The following is a 23,175-nucleotide window of genomic DNA, read 5'->3' on the forward strand; positions in this document are numbered from 1 at the left end:
TTTACAGTCAACTCGATTTATGTTAGCAAAGAAGTCGGATTCTTGCGCAAGATACACTAAGAAGGTGAAGAAGGCTCGTCTGAGGAACGGAACTGACAGTGCGGGAATCATTATTTGCCGCAAAGAGCAAATTAACGTTTCAAACGGCTCAGACACTGTTGATGCTCACCTAAGGGATGAAGGTGAAGGAGGGGGCACCAGCTTCAACCAGCGTCTTGAAGATCCGATGCGAAAAGACGATGAGGTCGCTGCACCACAGCATAGGAAAGTGATTAAGCAAGAACATCTTTCTAATGTCGAGGCTGATATTGAGGCTAGCCCTGCGTCAGAGTTGTTGAATCCTGCCCAACAAAAAGAAGCTATGGAGATGGAAAAGTTAAAAACAATTTCACCGAGCCCAGAAGCTATATCAGGAGAAAGAGGTCTGCCTACGTCCTCAACAGCAACATCATTTTTTTCAATTTATGGAAGAGATACTTCTTCGGAATACTCGGTTATACCCAAGCCAAGTTTTTTACAAAGGTAGGTCCAGGTCGGCCCAAGGTGCTCTTTAGAATTGAACAACTTTTGGGGGGAAAATATTAATGCGTACTAATTCATACCAAGTACGAAAATTAAGCAGATAAATTGTTTATTCATTAATTTGACTTGAAAGAGAGGCCGACACTTTCCTGTCATCCGGTAAGCCACAAAGAGCAAAGTGCAAAATTAGCCTTCAATGATTACCAGATTTCAATAGCTTCCTTTTTGGGAAATTGGCAAATCTAATTCCATTAAAAATGCACGCCAAAACTAGCAGATAATTTCAGGCCAAATGTTAGGATGGCAAACTGTAGCTTAATCGAACGACCCGCCGCCGGCACGTCCACGTCCGCTCTGATGGGCTATTCCTTCGAACTGGATGTTCAAATACGAGTATAAGCTTACTCTTTAGAATTGTTGCTAAATAATTGAATACCACGAACGGAAATAGAGAATGAACTTACAGCAACAAATTGTGAGTATGCATGACCACATGACCAATATCCGCACTTCAATCCGACGAAAGAATATGTAGCAGTGGTTGGTGGCTGGATGGGGTGTGGGGGGTTGGGGGGTGTAGAGAGAGGGGATTTAAAATTGCATTCATGCAGGTCTATCACTTGGAAACAAAACGAACTGAACCGGCTAGATATCTACATACATATGTAGATATCTAGAATTATCTCCCAAAAAAAAACATTTTGTCGGACTTGTCTTTATACGGATTGATGTTGACAACATTTCTGATTTAGATGAAAAGGGAAGACCATATCATACTAAATCTTGTTTCTTGTTGGATATATGGTGTATGTTGTATATTGGTTGCGAAACACCTTGTGTTGTTACGAGTTGATTCCCATATAGTTTGGTTAAAGTTGAATTGGTTTAAATGGTTATATTGTTGAATTAATATTGAGCTTAAATCTGTTTTAATATACATATGTACATACATATTTTCCAATGCATACGTAAGCCTTGTTTTCGATCGTTTCAGAGAACAATCTGTGCCGTCTGGTTACATCCGCGAGGATGGCACATATGAAAAGGATCCTACTGTCTCCGTAATGATACGACAACTTCAATTAATTAGAAGTCGCTTGTTCACTCAGGTGAGTAACAGTGCGGTTTAATAACATATACATATGTATGTTTATATATGTTCATACATACATTTTCCGAGTATTAATTAATGGTAATATATAATAATTTTATAAATAGGGTGTATTGTATTTGTGCTCGAAAGTGGATGAACATGAAGGAAACGTTTCCGACCCCGACCACATGTCTGTCGGTCTGTCACCGGTCTGTCGCACCTAGACTGCTGTGATTTTCCACTTATACAAATGTGTGTATTTAAAAATTTCGCCAATCACAAGGCTAGGTACATTGTTGAAAGGTACATTGTATAGGCTCGGCACCCATACAATGAACGCGCCGTTTTTGCGTTTGTGTGTGAAGACGCATGCACAACGTAACATTTCAATGTATTGATATTGGTACGAATCACTGTAATACGCGTGTACGTGAGCGGCAGCGCCGCGGCAGAGCCTTGTCCTATGCACAATAGATAGGGCCGTGCCGAGCCCTGATCTACACGCATACTACTGCGATTATTCGATTACTACTACTATAAACTGACTGAGTACCGGGTATAGAAGTTGTGACGCGTATTTAAGTACTGAAACTAAACCCAGCTTGCAGCATTCCGTCCGGCATTCCGGACCACCACAGAGAAACCCAGAGTCTCACCGTTATGCGATGGTCATACGATTTGAGTTAATGTTTTGATGAATTTTTCGAATTTGTTTCCCAGAACCCAAAGAGAACACATGCCTAACCACTTTTGTATTGTCACAAAAAAAGATATATATTATAAATGGATTTTTTTCGTTGCGCAAGAATTGCCAAAAGCCTGCACAGAGTTAATATGCCGATGAAATTCAAGGCCTTTTCATGTGACACTCAGCTCTGGGCGGTAGTGAGTAAATCACGTATCTCTACATCCCTGCAGGAGACAATTGCAAATTAGCATTTTTAAAATGACGTGGTACGTACATATGTACATACATACATATGTAAGTAGTCACGTTTTCAAACTCGATTCAAGAGCAAGAAAGGTTTTGCGGGCATGTAGAGATAGAGATTCACTCCTTGGAGATCCGTTGCTACGACTGATTGTTTCTTTACGATTACATTAGTAAGTCAATTCTTCCCAATATTGTGTATTATTTCAGGCACACAAACTATAAAAGAGACTATAAAACTTACCATCATCTCATCTCATCTGCATGAATTTACATATATGTATGTATGTATGTACATACATATGTATGTACATAGTGGCCATTATCTGTAACATGTAATATGTACATACATACATGAATAACATGTGCTTGTACATGTACATATGTATGTATGTATGTATGTACATAGATACATATGTAAATGCTTAGGTGGGCGAGAGTCCTCTAAACACATTTACTTCTTTATCTTTCCTTCCCTTCCCTTCCCATTCCATTCCTTTCATTTTTCGAATTTCCCCGACTGTTGAATACAAATTTGTATTATTCTTTCTTCTTACTTCTTTTATTCACAGCTTGTTTCATTGTGTACGAGAGGACCATTCTGTGTACATTCATTTTACTTTTTGTATTTCCTTTGCGATTTTCTATGCTATGTTAAATTTTCTTTTGAATCGCTTTTATACTGTACTTTCCATTCAAGCACAGAACAATAAGCTTTCCTTTATTCTGCGGCCTCAGGTTTCTCCCTACCCCAATTTGCTTTTATGTAATGGCCGGCCGGCTGGCCACATAGCCATTGCCGCGGCCATAGAAATAGCAATAGCGTTGGCACATAGACGACGATAGCACCACACCTGAGAATCCTCTCATCCCATTCTAATATCAGCTATCTTCTAAACTTATGGGGCTTGACTTGTTAGCTGTCTGAGCATACATACATATACATATACATGTTATTTATATTGCATCCATGCACTAAACTTATGCAATTGTACATGAATACTTATACATATGTACATACTTATGTACATAAAGGTACTTATGAAAGAAAAATTTAGACCTTTAGTTATTTCTACGTATGCTTGATGTTAATGTTAATATAGACAGGTGTTAACTTTCGTTATATGTTCATATGTATCTATCGTCAAAAGACAATTATTCCGGAAAATATGGCTGGTGCTATTTTGTTGCTCGGTATTGTTCGGACTTGTACTCATTATCCCTCTACCCCGAGGGATACAATTCATACATATGTACATGTATGTACATACACATGTATGTATACTTACATACTAGATACATTCTCGAAGTCTACGAAGATGCGCTGCGCTGGTTAAAGACCAAATCGCTTGAGAACTGTGGCGTAAGCGTGAGGTAGCATATTTGTGACGTGACAATGAGCGCGCAACCTCTGCTGGGCTTCGGCTCAAGTTGGCTAATCGGCTTGGAATCACGCTAATGTGATGTTTATCTGCCAAATATTTTGTTCCGGAAAAGGGGATGATTGACGATGATGACGAGCTGATGATTGTCATTGTCGTTGCCCGAAATATCTAATAAAATCTGCATTTTCCAGTTTCACTTTCAGGGGTAGATACAATTTTGTGTGCTTCTACACCCTGCTTTTTTGGGCTGTCGCTGGTCGCTGGAATCGCCGCCGCAATACATATTTCCAATAAAAGATACTATCTCAACGTTAAGTACACAGTTCAAAAGGTTCTCATTAAAAGCACATTATAACACATGTGCTGAGCCTCTCCCTGTGTTCCAAGACCTAGAAAGACATTTCTCTCTCACGTTCTCTCGAGGCCCAGGCATCACCCAAATCCCAAACCCATCCCCAATCCACAAGATTGTGGTTGAATCCAAGGGCTATACCGACTTGTGTACAGTTAATTGTATAATATTAAGTATGGTGAAGTCACTTCACTTTTAATCGAAGTTTTAGTGATTTTGGATCGAGTAATGATTTATTTGTCAGTGCGTTTTTTGATTAAATCTAATATTCGAATTTAAATCGCAAGAGGTACGTAGTGAGTGAAATCAATAGACAATCAGAATGTAGAGAAACGGGACGGCTCGACAATGACGATTTAAAATTTAAGATAGAACGATTGTTGCCATACACAGCTTGCTATGAAGTTCAAATTTAACAAAGACAGATATTGAACTCACTAGATTTGCCTGGCACGCCACCACACGTTCTACGACTAAAAGTTGGATCACCAGTAATATTACTTAGAATTCAAATTTTTACTGCCACAAATGTTTTGCCAGGTCGGTGAGCTGGGGGTTCGTCAACGAGAAAAGTGCACACGGGCTTGCCCCATACTAAATACATACATATGTACATACATATGCACATATGTATGTATGTATTTATGTACATATTTATGTGAATATATGAGTAATTCCATCAATATTTACCTTGCAAAAAAATAGAAGGTCAATAAAAAAAGATTTCGGAAAATATTTTCTAAAGTTGTGGGTAATGTAGCTAAATATTACATATGTACATTAGTACCAAACATTTTTTACAAAGAGATTACCCAATTCGCAAAGATTTTGCAATATTGTACCTCATAAAGCCTAGTACTCAGATCGAAAAAAGGGGTCGCAAAAAAAATCAGGGATGATATTCGTATGGAACCGATAAGAAAATGTTGTGCTCACAAGTTACTTTCTAGCGGCTGTTCGCCAGGCAGTACTCAGATCGACAAAAAAACAGGCCGAAAAAATCTAGAAAGTCAGACGATAGTATTTTGTGGTATCGATAGTATTCGGCCTAGCTGCTCCACCAATCAAAGAAGTCTGCAGATGTTATTCCCAGCCATATGCAAATTCTCTGTCATATTTCAAACTGCGGAATATGCAAAGGGTATCGTTTCATGGGTTTCCATAAATGAACACATATTTATATGATTTATAATACTCAAATGTATAGACAACGACCGTCCTGGATTCTTTCCTGCAGATATGGGCTTAATCAAAGTTGTCTTCGCTTATTTCGCTGATTGGCCTCTTCCTCCGATCATGCAAGAGCCGCCAGTCTCACTAAGATAATCTCCTGCATGGATCCATTTTGCATTCATTGTTTTATTAACCTTTTATTCAATTTTCACACATTTTCAAAAAGGTAAACAAAACAACACAGCTGCCTGAGAATTGTAACCGTACGGAATGCGGTTTCACCTCTGGTCACACTCTGCTGCTAGCAAAATATAGTGCACATTTTGCTAGCAAGTTTTTTTTTCGATCTGAGTACTAGGCTTAAACCTATTCTGTATGGAAGTAACGTCAGAATAGGAAAGCACATATCCTTATATTTACATATGTACATACGTACACTATAAATCCTGAATAATTGTTTTTGATCGGTTCGGTTTATAATAATCACAATACATTTGCAAAACTATTTAATTAGTAATTATTAAATTATCACTGAAATAAGCATACAAACACCGAAATTATATAAATTCATTTATTATCATAAACTCATACATACATATGTACATATGTATGAACATACATAGAACATATGTATGAACATACACAGAACATATGTATGTACGCGTCTCGACTTTTATACCCGGTACTCATCAGCATATAAGTACCTATGTACACATTATATGTAGTACTTATGTACATATGTACTTTATGTAGTACATAAGTACTACATATAATATGTACATATGTATGCTGATGAGTACCAGGTATAAAGTCGAGACGCGTACATATGTATGTACTATGTATGTTGTACATACATATGTATGTATGTATTAGTTTATGATAATAAATGAATTTATATAATTTCAGTGTTTGTTTGCTTATTTCAGTGATAATTAAATAATTACTAATTAAATAGTTTTGCAAATTTATTGTGATTATTATAAAGTACTACATAAAGTACATATGTACATAAGTACTACATATAATATGTTCATAAAAATTTAAAACTATGATTACATCTATGTACATCACTTCTCACACAAACACGCCCTTTTAGCTCGACCCCCTCCGCCAGAGAACAAGGCGTCAAACAAGACGGACAGACAGACGGACGGAAGTACAGAGAGGCTCTGATTCGACTATTGATGCTGATCATGGGTCGGAAAAATTTCCCTTTGTGCATTATGCACGGAGCACGGAGTAATGTCCACAAAAACAATATACCCTATTTACACTTTGAGTATCGGGTATAAAAATACGAAAATGTGCCATCATTTGCATATGTATGTATGGCCTGCACGGCCTCTACTTGCACTCTATCTCCATGTGCGTTGCAAATCACACCGGAAATGCATTTGAAAATTTTCCTGCAAACATTTTTATATTAATCAAAATGTGGCTAACCTTGCAAAGCTACTGCATCATCATGGCATGTCAGCCTCAACGTTGCGCCAGCCTGACACACGAATGTGAAATGGAAGGAGATGTACGAGTATGTATGCATGCATGCACTAGCATACATATGTATGTATGTATGTACATACATACATATGTATGTATGTAGACGCATATGCAGGAGCCGGAATATAAAGTAGAAAAAGACAGAAAGTTCTATTTTTGAAATAAAAATTTATGAATGAAAACAGAAATTCATACGATATACATATAGGATGTGTTGCATCCATTGCAAACTTTCTTCAACGGTTGCGCCACATTAAACAGGGGAAATATACATATACATAGATATGTATGTATGTATGTACCTGCAGAAATACATACATATGTACGTAAATACGTGTATGTATGTATGTATGTATGTTGAAATTTCACAAGATCGAGTCGCTTTCTTGATCAATTGACAATGTCAATTATGTACATACATATGTACATATGTATCTAAAAAGTGATATCGAAGTCGGTTATACTTATGTACATACATACATATGGATGTACATATATGTATGTAAGTATAAACATTATTCTTATATGTAAATACTTATATGTTTACATACATACATATGTACATTTATATACATACATATGTACATTTATATACATATGTATGTACATCTGGTAATAATTTGAGGATGTACACATGGCAGGGAAAGAAGAACTTGTATGTGCATAAATAGTATTTTAGATATGTATATATGTACATAGTTGCAATCTTCTCATAAGGGAATCGAAGATTCGTAGTGTCTATAAAAGATCGCGTACGTACATATGTACATGTATGTACATATGTATGTATATACGTTTGTACATACCCACTCGAGTTTTATGTATGCATGTACATTTATAAGAGCACACATAAAATATGAACAATATGCTGTTGAAATTTTTCATATAATACATATGTATATAAATACATTTATATTTATATACTTGCATATGAATGTACATATGTACATATGTACGTACACAATGTGTGCATCTTTTTACGTGTGAAGATCCCGTCCATTCCTTCCCTTCGCCATCCACTCCCCATCATCATAACATCCTCATTCCCACTCATTCCCACTCGCATCACCCTCCACACAATCTACGAGCCCATTCATGGTGTGAGTGCAAGTGTGGGTGGTGGGTGTGAGTGTAGTGTGTAGAGTGGAACATCTCTTATATAAATTGATCGGCCAGTTCATATTTTATCCGCACGACATCATCGAAATCATCTCATCCATAAATGTCGTAAAATTCATAAATATTACTGTAAAATGTTCATTGTCTCCTCCGACGACAAGAGTGATTTAGGTCATTTAGAATTTTGAATTCTTGCGTGGGTTTTGCATAGTTTCTTCCATAGAATCATCTCTCTCTCTCTTTTTGATCGCTTACCCCAAAAGCCAAAATCAAACACATCCAAAGTTCATTTGTACATGCATACATGTATGTACATACATAAATATGTATATATGTATGTATGTATATTCATATTCATACATATTTACATACATTTGTCTGTGTACGTGGATGGATTGAGCCAACTGCGTTATTGAATCACTATTGATTGCCTTGTGCGCCTGAAAGCAAGGGATTATAAAAATAATATTCTGGAATATGTACATACATATGTACATACATACATACATACATGCATATGTATGTATGTGTGTCGATACCGATGGGACACCTCTTTTAAATTATGAGCTTTTAAATTACGATACATCATCCGATTCTTTTATTAGGTTGGGGCTCATTCACATTATCCCTTAACCCCATATGTGGCTCTTGCTATGGCTTCAGCAAGCCGTGTCCACCCATCAACTTTGTAGATTGGATCAGATCATAACAGCCACATATGTATGTATGTACATAAATATGTACGAGCCACGCGTATGCCACACGCCACTGCTCAGCAGCTGCATGATGAAGCTTCCCTCTTTCTCCGTCGCGAGTCCATCCGTGTGGCAAGTCTGATATTTATAAGGCGTCTTAATGAAGTGAGAAATGTTTTACCAAAGAAGAGGACGGGCCAGCAATTCTTTTTCAGACAGTCACCCGTTCCTCAATGACGAACATATCAATGAGCGGAAAATTGGAAAAGTGGAAAGTGGAAAAAGTGGAGTCTTTTAGATCCAGTGATCGCAAAAGAAGCAGAAACCTACCTAAGTGCTGCGTTTCTACATCTTCTCAGAAACTATGTATAATGCGCATTGTAATACGATTTCTGATCGCTGACCAAGCAGCTTAAGGACCAAATCCGAATGATATTTATCGGCTTGAAAATCAATTGAATCCAGTCCAACCTCCTAAAGTTGGTTGAGTTTTTTTCGTACAGATGACAGATTTAAGTAATTCATTTATTGTGTTTTACGAAAAAAGTGGGTAATCCGAGTTTATTAGACTTGAGATAGAGATTTGACATGATGTACATACATAGGTATGTATGTACACACAAATTTCTGCTACGTGGACATTGTATCCTTGCCAAGCTACTTAAGGGTGTCGAATGGCGATATGAGTCTTTACTGCTGCTACTCAGATGGAGTGGCAGCACGTTCGATGACATGATTGCAATTATTAGCGAATGGTTTTTAAGGCACCGGGATAACAAAATTATTCTATGAGGATATTAGGCTATGAGACTATGAGACTATGACGACTTATCGTGAAACACGAGCATGTTATTAATATATCCAAAGTTTTTATGACCTGACAAAATACAGAAGAGGGAACAGTGTTAGCATAAGGGTGTGTGTCAAACAAAGTGGTCAAGGGATTTGCCTATCCATAGGCGGATAATTAGTCACCGAACTCACTCAAAAGCCGCTTCCGGACTAGAGCCGCAGGCTTCCAAGGCCCTGCCTGTCATTTCAGGCGCAGCGAACTGTGGGGGAGGAAAAGTCGAGTTGAGGGTTGATATCCTCTACCTTTGCGTAGTTAATGACTCCTAAAATGGCAAATAAATCTGCGGTTAAGTGCGTGTGAGTGTGTTCGCAAACAGCCTGAACAATGTGAGCGAGTACATGCCCAGCCCTTGCCATTGCCATTGGCTCCTACGAGTGTGTACTCGTAAATTACAATGCAAATACATAGACCACTCCCACTTTAAAGTACAAATCTTGCATACACCGAATTCTGTCCTCTTGCATTTACGCATACATTTACTTAGTACATCAGTTGAAGAAATGCCCCTCTTCCACTTCTGTATGTATGTACATACATATGTATGTATGTAAATATGTATGTATGTATGAGTTGTCAATTAAAATATGTCAAGAAAAGAAACAATATGAAAATGTACCCGTACTTGACATATGTATGTACATATGTATGTATGTGCAATACGTATTTACATATATTGTACATATACATTTACTTATGTTCATAATTATGGACCTGTATTTTAGAGAACGTCTAATATTACCTTCAGCATTCGTTTCTGTTATATTTCACATTTCTTCATAATGCTGGGATATTTTTTCAAGAAGTATAAATGATTTCTAGGGTGGAAATCATAAATGTTATATTTAGACATGAAGAAAATTTATAGTGACATATTCTATGGCCAGGGAGACACATGGAAACCAAAGTCAAAGTCGTCCGAGGATTTAAAGGTGAACTCGTGCTCATTCGTGACACAATGTTTTCTTCGCAGCCAATGGACAGTGAACATCTCTAAAATCGATTTTCACATAGAACTTTGTTCATACACAGTTCAGAACTCAGTTTATACATATGTATGCCTCGCGATACCAGATTCACATAAATGTAGTCAGAATCGGAGTTATGTACATACATACATATATACATATGTAGGTAGATTGCTTGATTATGTTGGGTTGAATCGTAATAAGGGAACCACTACGAGCAAAAGAAATTACGGGTGATCTAAACTGTGATTATAATTGATTTGTTTTGTGCTGCCTTGGTACTGGTGTATCAGCAACGCAGCTACATAGCCGTATGTACACATGTGAAGCAATTAAATAGGTATGAATGTACGTATGTATGTCCATATGTAAGTATAAGGCGTACGAATCGTCTCACAGTCTTACACGGTTTTTTCACTCTTACGAAAGATTGAGTTGAAAATCAAATAAAAAGTGAGGACAATACTCTTCATCATTTAAATGGATACATATACATATGTACATACATACAGGTGCGTAACGATTACATTTTTGAAATATTATTGTAAGCAATTTTCAGATAATGATTCAAAGTTAAAAAATTATAAAAGAGTGGCAGAAAACGACGGGTTAAGTAGAGAAATATGAATAAGTTCATATTGAAATAAATAGATAGAAATAAATTTAAACTTTCAGAAAATCAAAAGCTCTAGAATGTTTTTTTCTATGGTAAGACCATTACCCAACAAATGAGTCTATGCAATTGAATCTGAACCAAATTAAATGTCTTTTTTTTTCTTCCCAATTAATAATTATATTTACAGGTATCATTAAATTTGTTTTATACTATTCTACTATATGTATTTATTATCAAATAAATATTATTATATTGTAAACATATACATATGTATGTATATACACCTCTAGTTTGTATTTTTTATTTATTTACCGAAACTAGTAGCTGACATGCTATTGGTAACTAGGCCATAACCAGGTCTTGAGCAAGGGTAATCGATCTGGAACTATCTATCGGTACCGGTGCCGAACTAGTTGTCTGGTACTAGAGTGTACCTACACACATTCATGTGTATAATAATAATATCTCTGATAGGATATAAAAAAACATTCAAATTAGAAAAAGTAATTTTCTCAATTGCTAGAGCTGTAAAATTGTATTGAGTCCTGCTCCGCTAGCCTAAGACCAGTTGAAACTTCTTGCCGAGTTTGAGAAACTAATCAGTCGTTTGTCCGCAGAAAACCCTCAGAAGGCTTCCTTCACTTCACAAAATCCTCCCCATTAGAAGGGCAAAAGTAGGCGTTGGGACTGGGACTGGGGCTGGAAGTGCGTCGCTCAATGCCTTCTAAATTTGTCTGGATATACTATTGCCGGAAAAAGTTTATGTTTCTGTTCAGTGTTAGAATTATTAGACATTCATTGTTGTACTTGGTGGTAATGGATGAAGATTGATGATGGCGATTGATGATCGTTATTATACATATCATTGGCGGGGATGAACTTGGTCATACGTGTTGACAGACCGTGGCACACAGCCATATGCATTGCAATGGTAGCCGTAGCCGTAGCTTTAAGCCCACCCATAGTCCTAGATCTGTGGCACCACTGATGGCTTCTGTGGATGCAACCCCGCTCTTCATTTGTGACCCCATTGTCTGGCTGGAACAAAGGGGCTTGGCCTGGCTCAATACATTCGCATTGGCGCTACTTTGGCAACAAAACATCGACAATGAGCTTCTAATTTGAATGCTATTTTGCCCTTTGTTGTCACAGATTTAATCATCTCCTTCTAGACTGCGTATAGCCGTCTGGCGATTTCCCATCATTAGAGCCCCTATTGTTTTCGACTCGACATACATATTTTAATATTGTAGCGACAAATAACAACCATAACGCTACCAAGACAATGCATATACAGACTTAGCTTCACAGCATACTACTACTAGTAAATGTACTTATGTATGTATGTACATAAGCATATATGTATATATATGTATATATATACATATATGTATATTTTTATGGTGCAAGCTACCGACCTACCAAGAAATACTATAACCAAGTCCTGTGAACCACACTGGAGCGGGAGTCGAAGTCGGAGAAGCAGCGGACAACTTGTTTTGTGTTTTTCATGATGTCGCTACTACGTATAACCATAATAATGATTTGTACAAATCATGTTTTCAATTTGAATTTCCATTTCCCCAATCTATTTCTGAATTTCCTGGTTAAAAGTGGGGGCGAAATGCGGACGACATGTGGATGTTTCGTGCGTGTACCGCTCGCAGTTTGAACGTAAAATAACTTGTAATTGAATTGACGCCGTCGCAGGATGCAGGATGCAGTAGGATGCTAGGGGAAGAGCAGCAGAGCGGCAAAGGAGCAGAGAAGAATTACGAATTGTCGTGCAAAGAAAGAAAAAACAATTACCTTGAACACGCTGGGCGGTCCAGTACAAATTTCGAAATTTAGCCATGGCATGGAATTGGAAAAAGTGACTGTTGCTCTCATGCTCTTCTGTCACATGTCGCGACCTTAGCTTGCCCAAGATCAAGACCTTTGCACTTGACACAAGCCATGCGGGTGGGCGTGGGCGTGGGCCGAGGGTTGATTTTGGAGAGGGTAATCGTAATTAGAATAAAGCCAGAAGTCGAGTGGCAGAGACCCGGTCGTGGCTCTGCAGCGTCACGACTCGGCCTTTCCACCCTAACAAAGCTAAAATCACTTATTTGTTTTCCTCAAACCCCTGTTGCTGGTCATTCAATGACCTGCACGTGCTGCATCAGCCTAGTTGGGTCTGCGCGGATCACAGCGACCGAGCCACAACCATCTCTAGACTGCTTTGCATATTTCCATGCAGCTATTGGAGAGCCACAAGACACGGGTGTTCAAGTTTCAATCCGCTTGCTCTTTTTTAATCAACTCCATAGAGCTCGGGCTCAACACTAAAAGACAGGTGAATGTGAATTTAAATGGCTAATGATTTAATATTAATGATTATTTTGGGCAAAGATTGGCCACGCAGTAAACGTCGAACGTCATGGGTTAAAGGATTCATGCAGCTCTAATGAAAGGTGTCGTCGATCGTGGAGACATGTTTTCTACGTTGGCATTTGCAGATTGGTTCTTGTAAAGTGGCTGCATTGTTTACCAAGTAAAGTCAAAGACGAGGTATACACTTTATGTGAATAATTTTTTGGATAAAAATTCGTTTTTACTAGTGGACAAAGTGCTAACAAAATGGGTATACCCCTAAATTTAATGCAACGTACGAGTACAAAATAAGAGCAACAACAATATGGCGAAAGGTACAGAAACATCAGCAACATAAAACGAGCAGTTTATTATTATAATTGAGTTGAACTCATTTGAATTTCACGGCACTTTGGGTCTGAATGAAAATAAAAATAATAAGAATCAGAGTAATCAGTTTATTATTACATTTTATTATATTATTTCGTTTGAGGACGCTGCGTCGAAACCGGTATGGAGGGTACGAGTATGTGTATGAGATGGGACAGGATGGTGATTAATTACAATTGATGCCAAACGCGAGTATGGGGACACAAAAATATTTCAATGCGGTGAGAGTTTTAAACTGTCTAAAGAAACCACCCGCTGTGCCTAATTGCATAGAAATTGTTTCCCATGGGCGGCCCGCGAGTTTAAATATCCATTTTCATTCTATCTCTACGATAGATCTCATATCTAGATGTTTCACAATACATATTAAAGGGTATTGATTTTTCTCAAGTAACGCAAAACAACTCAGGAATTCTGTTCGGCCTTCAAATACGTTATTGATAGCCACTGGCTCAGGTTTTGACAACAACAGGGCTACAAAAGAGCTACGAAATGTATTCTCAACATTGCAATGTCAAATTATTTAATAAAATGGCAAAAAGTTGGGCAGAAAGTTAAAAAATAACTTTTCCGGCAGTCATCCCACTGCCACTCAAACTCCACTCCCACTGCCTACACCTCGCTCACTGACAGCTAGCGCCCCAACCCAGAACCACCACCGCGCCGTAGTCACTCGAGCAAGTCAATGATGCGATGACACAGCGTGTCATCGGTGTAATTTGCAGCCCACAGCCTAGCCTCTTTACGATGAATTGGCGTCCACTCCTACTTATCCCTCGTACTCGTACTTTTAGTTGTACCGAAGCAGATTCTGATTCTGATGCCACAGGGATTGTTGTAATATTAACGGTTTTTGTTACAGCTTCCGGGGACTGTGGCGGCCGTTTGGGAATTCGAATTTGACAACTGCGTACAGGTCTGAATGTCTCAGCTGGTGGTTGCTGTATTGCGGTTTCTCGAATCCTTATCGGATTTGGCCTAGTTGGGAGTCGAAGAATGAAGCGTGCCAATGAATTTTAATGACAATCGCAATTTCAATCAAAATCTCAACGAAATCTTTTCTTTTTCCAATGTTGACAACGAGATACCAGAAGATGCAATGCAATTGAAACAGGAAATGCCATATCAGTTCGATTTTTCAATATTTCTACATATTATATTTTCATGTTGATAATATACATATGTATGTACATATGTACATAAATATATATGTATGTGCATAGGTATGTATGTCTCGAAATCCTTTGGGTCGAGTCAAAACTTAAATACATTTTCGGCAGTCAGTCAATGGCTCTGTATCTCTTTAAAGACATACATATGTACGTACTTACATATTAACATATGTAACGAGATCGGACGTGTGAGACGTGTGAGAGATCGGACGCGTCACAACTTTTATGTAACAAGATCGGACGTGTGAGACGTGTGAGAGATCGGGCGCGTCTCAACTTTTATACCCGGTTCTCAGTAGGAACCTTAACCTTTTTTCAAATTTTACATTTTACATTTTTTCTACATCTTTCATCAACATCTACATCTACATCACTTCTCACGCCAACACGCTCTTTTAGCTCGCCCCCTCCCCTAGAGCCGCACACTACACGAAGCAGAGTGTGAATGCGAGAATGTGCAAAAAATAAAAAAAGCTGCGGGACGGGGTTTAGCCACTGGAAATTAATTGCATCATTCTGGCTATAATAATGATCCAATCTGATCCCAATTAGGTGATCTGATAGATATGGTCATTCCCTAAGGAAAGGCATTTTTATGGCAATACACTTATAACAGTGTGAGCATACAGAAGTCTGGATGCAAAACTTAGTTGCCCTATCTCTTATGGTCTCTGAGAACTAGCCGACAAACAAGACGGATAGACAGACATGGCTCAATCGACTCGGCTATTGATGCTGATCAAGAATATATGTATGTACATACATATGTAGGTATTTATATACTTTATGGGGCCGGAAACGTATACTCTTCGGGTACCGGGTATAAAAATGTAGTAACAAACGTGCAAGAATTTTCATTCTCTTGTGCTTGGATGGTATAGATATTTACATATGTGTGAACTTATGTATGTATGTACATACATATGTACATATGTATGTATGTAGATACTCATAACGTCGATAAGTGCTTCTCTAGGCATGATTATGAATGTGACGAAGCATTCTCATACCCTTTGGACTTGAAACCAGCATCCCCCCACCCCCCACACACGACCCACTGATGCCAACTCGCTTTGATGTCTAGGCGCCAAGAAGCACTCCACAGACGCGAAATTATGGAAGCGTGCTTATACCTGGTAGCTGAGTCTACAAGCCTATATTTAACCTTTGAAGAACGCACAGAGTTTGTCTCTCGTCGCCAGTCTCTCATCTCTTAAACTGTACATAAGTCATATACACACATGTGTATGTACATGCATACATACATACATATATGTAAAATGTAATATATACAACATTTATGCATAATATAACATTTTTCCTTATTTGTTAATGAATTTTGATACATATGTATGTATGCATGTACATATGGATGTACTGAGTCACATACATACATACATATGTACATACAAATAATGAATTTTGATATATATGTATGTATGTACATCCATATGTACATATGTATGTATTTATGTATGTATGTATGTATGTAAAAAATGCAGCTGCGTCGGCAACGATCGGTAAAAAAGTCTTTGTAGGAAATTTTCAATTCCTAACTGGGAAAACTTACCAGATTCTTTTTTAAATAATAATAAATAACAAGCAACAAAAGAATGCTTCTCAGCTGAAGTTACATATTTATATATATGTACAACATATGTCATTATTCATATATATTGAACTAGGTTTTTTCATCATCGCTGATCCTTGATAGTTTTGAAGGTTTTTTAGATTTGCATGATTGCACTTTGCTTGTGTTGCCAACCCTAATGAATGAATGTTGGGCCCAATATCGAATTCACAATACCATAAGTATACGGAACGGAGTAACCGTCCATTTAAGCGTAGGTACACACCGTTGCTGCGGTCTTTTCCCCAAATTCGCTTTTTCAAGTCTTGGCGTGTTTTATGTTCGTTATTTATTTATCTGCTGTGGGGCAGAGGCTGTGACAATAAACATAAAAATAGAGAATTGCTGCCTCGCGCACCATGGGTCTTAAAAAAGAGGCTGCGACAACGATACCTCTTCCTTGACTGTAATCCCCGACCCCTGGCTGATTCCCTCGAATTTAAGCTTAAATATTTTTCAATGTAAACTCAGACGGGGTTGCTCGCATAGTAATCGCACACTAACAAAGGGAAGGCGACCTGCCCTCAAGATGTACATCCTTCCTTTAAATTGACATCCAAGTAATATGTCACTTTGAGTAGAACTGATGAGCAGCTCAGTTTGGTTGGTTTACTTCGAGTTTATTCCAAAGTTTATATTCTAAACTCCTACACAAACTCGTTAGGCTGCAGCTGTTTTCTTAAAAAAGACGCATGCATACAGGTTGCTGATCAGCGCATCATCATATTCGATGTGCTGGATATTGGATGCTATGCGATGCTGTCAGAGCTAGAGCTTCCGCTTAGCTGTAGCTGTAACTCTTTCATTTTCGCATATTTAATTTAAATTTCTGGGTGGACAGAAAAGCCAGCAAAGTTCGTAGTCTCTCAGCTATTCATTTCACTCTATCCCATACCATGTACATACATACATATGTAAATAAAATGTGAAAAAGTTATTGTTCTCTTGAGTCGTTACCGTTATTCGTGAAGGGATAGACGTAAGGCGGCAGGCAGACGTACTTACATGCATACAAAATACATACATATGTATTTATGTACATATGTACACATGTATCATCAATGGCAGAAATTGCATTCGGCGGAAATTGACAGTTGCTCAGCGGATACTGCGAAATACTGCTGCTTTTAGGTCTCAGGTCGCCCGCCACAGAGACTTCAGTGGGGTTAACAACAACAATTGTTTATGAGAACATAAATTTGCAACAAAACAAACCCCACCCACCCCTTCCCGATGAGTTGAGCAGAGCTAAGAGTATCACTTGAAAGCCCGCTATTGTGTGAATTCGTTTCGTTGCGTTAATGAGGTACCCGTGCCCGCGGTATAATCTGTATTCTGGGTTGGATTGGAAACAGGACTCGAGAGCTTGGGCGCTGGAGGGTTCATCTTGTCAGTGCGATCTAGCACCGTACACTTTGAATTTTAATTGAAACAGAAGGTTTATCTAAAATCCCTTTCACTGATGTTTCTTTAACCTCGCTTACCACACAGACAGGACAACGACAACGACAACCCTCCACCATCCACCACGCACTTTACATGCATTTCAGCGCGGACTCTCGCATCTGGCGGCAATTACAGACACCAGCGGGATCATCGTCATTACCTATAAGCACTTAATCAATTAAGAAAATACTTTGAAGGCAGCAAATCGTTGACTCTGTCGGGATCGGGGATCCCTTATTTCTTTTTCAGTATCATCGGCATTCGCTGAGGCATTTTAGAGGTGTGTGTACGTGTAGGTCCATCTTGGGCCTCGGCTTCCCCAACAAAAGAAAAATGAGATGAAACAAAACGGAATATACAAATGAAGTACAATTTAATAATGAAAACAAACAAATAAATAAATAAGTCTGACCCATGGTGGTGGGTGATGAGTGGTGGGTGATACATAACAAGGCTGGAACAGGAGGATTGATGGGAACGGGGATGGGGATGGAGGGGTCTGGGACAGAGTGAGAGTGACGGCGCCTGACAAAGTAAACGAATAGGATAAATAAGCAAAGACAACATACGTATGTACGTCCAAAAATCAACAAGAACAAAAAAGCTCTACCTACAAAACACAGAACAGAAGGCAAACCAAATAAAATAACGGAATAAAACAATCAGGAAATTGTCCTTTGATCTTTGTTTCTCCCATGCAATATCCAATGAACCCCAGCTAACTTTGTCAGCGTAATATTGTACTGCTTATTTTCCGCGTTTGATGACATAACCAAAATAACAAGATATACAAATAAAATCACATAAAAAGTGTCTATGTCACTTTCGATTAAGGTTGTTCGTCAAAAGTTAAACACGTCTTCAATCAATATGCGAATACCATGTCTAATAAAACGCTTGAAACATACATACATACATATATACATATGCCCATATATATGTATGTACATACATTCATATGTCTAATTGTCTTAAAAGGGTATTGGGCTTTATCTTTGCTAATTCTTAAATCGTGCTAAGACTCAAAGACTTAAACTTGAACTTAAATTAAATTATACCCGGCACTTGACTTCGGCACTTGCATTCGATTTTTAGTGGATGTGGTTGTATGTAACAACCCAGAAGGAAGCGTTTCCGTACCTATAAAGTACTTTGTACATAGGTAGTATGTATTTATGTGTATTCTTGATCAGACATCAATAGCCGAGTCGATATCGCCATGTCTGTATGTCCGTCTAGCTAGCCTTAACAAATCTTGTGGGAAGACTCATGCAATATTACAGTGAATCAGGTATGTTTCAAAATTTTGCCACGCTGCCTTCCGCGCCCATCAAAGGCAAAAATCTCTCACATTCACATTTTTGAAGATAAGAGAAAATTAAAAAATGCAATTCCGTAGGGATTGACCATATTTATTAGATCACTAAATTGGGATTAGATTGGATCACTATTACAGCCAGAATGAAGAAATTAATTTGCAGTGGTTACCCCCACCCCGTCCAGCAGCTTAGCTTGTGCTTGTTTCTTGTTGCTCATTCTTTCTCGTACGGTGGCAAGCTCTAAGGGCGCGTAGATGTAGATGACATATGTACAGCTGTGAAAAAAATAATAGCACCACCACCAAAAGCAATTTTCAAATAGTTGCCCAACTCACATTTTTAACTTTTAGGAAACGTTAAGCACATTTTTAGAAAGGGAAGACTCTTACAAATCTGGGAACAACAAAAAAAATCACCTTTTTTGTTAGGCTTTTAAGTTATTTAAGGAACTTTAGTGAAACTCGTAAAATTAGCAAAAAAAAAATAATAGCACCACTTTTGAAAAATGGATTTAAAATTTAAAAAATGACCAACAAGTAACGAATTTCTTAGTTAACACTTTTGAACTATTAATTCTAAATGTATATTTATCATTCAAGATTTAATTCAGTGTCCTATTTTGGCAACATCAGCTGCGCAGCATCTTGGCATGGAATCCACTAAGTCCAGGCATAGCTTTTGGGGAGCTTTGGACCAGCACTCTTAAATTTGTTCTCAAAGTGATCCGACAGTGGTTGGTTTGGAATCAGCAACTGCCTTCTGGACTTCGGACCACAGATTTTCGATCGGTTTTATGTCAGGCGACTGTGCAGGCCACTTTAACACACGTTCAGTGTTGGCCCCGAACCATTCCTTTGCTTTCACGCTGGGGCTATTTTCCGTTTGAAAGACCCATACGAGTGGAATTTCGTATTCTGCAAAGGGTAGCATTACTGTCTCCATGAAATTCAAGGACACGTGCAGATCCATGATTGTTTATAGTCAATGTATTGGCCCTACTTCATAGTAAGAGAAGCAGGCCCATACTATTAAATTCAACCTTTTATTTTTAATGGTTTCCTTTGGTGTACTGGTGTTCCTTGAACGTCTTAAGTATGATCGAGATCCCTTTTCAGTAAATAAAACACTTTTTACTCATCTGACATTAAAATTTATGCTCCATTATAGGGATGTCCAATTGGCATGCTCCCCTTGCAAACATCATGTGCTTAGTAATTTGTCTGGCGTTTAAAAGTGCGATTTTTTTTTGGGCATCAGGATTTTGGGCTATGTTGTCTAAGATATTGCCAAACTTTCTAGCCCGTCGCTTTTATTTTAAGCTCGATAGCGGCCTTCAAGGGAACCTTCTTGCTCTCGCGAATCAGCCTTTTGACCCTTAAAGGGGTCATAGATCGTTTTCATCCACGTGTTTTACACTTTTCTTCATAGTTTAAGGCGTTTTTAATCATTTTTTTATAAACTTCCTACCAATTGACCAAATTTTCTGTAAGTTTTTACGTCAAACATAAATTTTTTGCAAGGGTCGCGCTTCTTCGCATTTCAGAGCTTTCCACCTATTATTGTAATGATTATTATTAGCTTTTATGATAGAAACAATGAAATATTAGTTAAAACTAATAAATACGTGGTTTATACAAAGTCAATTCCGCGAAATTACGGATATTCACTTAAAATAGTGCTAACGGTGCTATTATATTTTTCGCCATATTCGTGGTATTTTTTCTTAAAGTTAAAAAAAAAATATAAAGACCGAATTTTGAAGAAAGGCAACACTTTGTTTGTTAATGAGGAATACTTAACTATATGAAAAAACTAAAAATTTAAAAAAATCGCATCAGTAATTGCTTTTTTTTTTGTCCAAGAACAAAATGTGTTGTAGTGGTGCTATTATTTTTTTCGCAACTGTACATATGTAGAAACAAGGTAAAAACGAGAAGGGACGTGTGAGACGCTTCTTACGCGTCACAACTTTTATACCCGGCACTCAGTACTACATCTGCACTTTAGCGGTTATTTGTCAAATTTTACATTTTTTCTTCATCTGTCATCTACATCAACAACACTGCTCACGCCAACACGCTCCTTTAGCTCGCCACCCTCCCCTATAGACACACACTGCAGAGTCGCGGCAGAGGCAGAGTCAGAGGCAGAGACGTGTCAGGGCCATAACAGCGCGAAGCAGAGTGTGAATGCTGCGGGACGGGGTGGGTTTGGCCACTGCAAATTAATTTTTTCATTGTGGCTATAATAATGATCCAATCGTATCCCAAATTGGTGATCTGATAGACATGGTTCATCCCTACGGAATGGCGTTTTTAGTTTTCTGCTATCTTCAAATTTTGGGAGGATTTCGCCCTTTTGCAGAGGCGGAAGGGGGCGTGGCTCATTTTTGAAATACACTTGTAACAGTGTGAGCGTATGCTCTGTATAGAAGTCTGGATGCAAAATTTGGTGGCTCTAGCTCTTATAGTCTCTGAGTACTAGGCGCTCATCAGGACGGACAGACGGACAGACAGACAGACAGACATAGACTCGGCTATTGATGCTGATCAAGAATATATATACTTTATGGGGTCGGAAACGTTTCCTTCTGTGCGTTACATACAACCGTTATTCGCACAAATACAATATACCCTATTTACTCTTCGAGTGCCGGGTATAAAAACACTAAGGTTCATGGGCTTCATGGACTCCAGTCCATCGAGCTGAACGGTAATTTTTTCAAGATATTGGTTGGTAATCGGGCTGTGAATGACAAACGTATTCTCTAGATTATATATTCCCATAACATACGTAGCAACGCAAAAATTTGTTTCATAACTTTTGTTGATGGAAAAAGCTTTGTCTTGATAAAATAGATACTTAATTCTCTATGCACGAGGTGGATACATACTTAAATATGTATGTACATATGGACATACGAAACTTTAACTCAAAACTTTGAGGCGCCGTGCCTCAAAACTCAAGAAACATACACATCCTTATGTGAGGAAAATAGTAGGTTCCCCATCTAAAATGATTCGTATTGCTTTAAAACATGTAAACAACAAGAAACTCGTGAAAGAATTGGCGCAATATTCACATTACGGTTGAAAACTATGGTTCCTGAGAGCAAGAGGGGTCCTTTTAAGCCGACCACAGAGCTTAAAAGGGATCTTAAAAAATGTCCAAAGATAATCAAAGCTAGATCTAGCTTAAAAGAATATAAATTAAGTATTCGAAGTCTGAGAAAAAATCCCGTTTAGCAAAGAAGAAGAGTTGGCCCTAATAAATATGGATATATGTACATATGTATGTACATATGTACATACATATGTATGTGGGATCGGATCATAATAATAATTTAAGCGTATTATGGTCTGTATGCTGTTGCTAGAATCCACCACGAGGTGGCTTTCAGAAGGTTATCTTCTGTTGCCGTTTTTTCCTTCTTTTGAGTCCCATCTAGTTGCTTCGTTTACCGTAGTTCTGTTCTTTTCTTAACGTGCGCAATGGAAACAGACCAGACCTCTACATAAACATATGCATATACATATACATATACAAAAAGGGATACATACATATATGAACATATGTACTTACATAAATATACATGTACACATTTGTGCACATATGTATGTATGCTCATACATAAGTATATACATCTGTATTTATAAGGAGGA

At 38.0% G+C, this 23,175-nt stretch overlaps 1 protein-coding gene across 1 annotated transcript in view; it reads left to right on the forward strand.

Moving 5' to 3' along the window:
- LOC117902978 (transcription factor Sox-5) overlaps positions 1 to 23,175 on the forward strand; it is a 51,334-nt gene that overhangs the window by 22,320 nt on the left and 5,839 nt on the right. The window contains exons 3-4 of the mRNA XM_034814645.1: positions 8 to 522; positions 1,517 to 1,631. Of these exons, the coding sequence (XP_034670536.1) occupies positions 8 to 522; positions 1,517 to 1,631 (630 nt within the window). The remainder of the gene's footprint in view (positions 1 to 7; positions 523 to 1,516; positions 1,632 to 23,175) is intronic.

The sequence above is a fragment of the Drosophila subobscura genome, chromosome dot (genome assembly GCF_008121235.1).
Source record: "Drosophila subobscura isolate 14011-0131.10 chromosome dot, UCBerk_Dsub_1.0, whole genome shotgun sequence".
Lineage (NCBI taxonomy): Eukaryota > Metazoa > Arthropoda > Insecta > Diptera > Drosophilidae > Drosophila > Drosophila subobscura.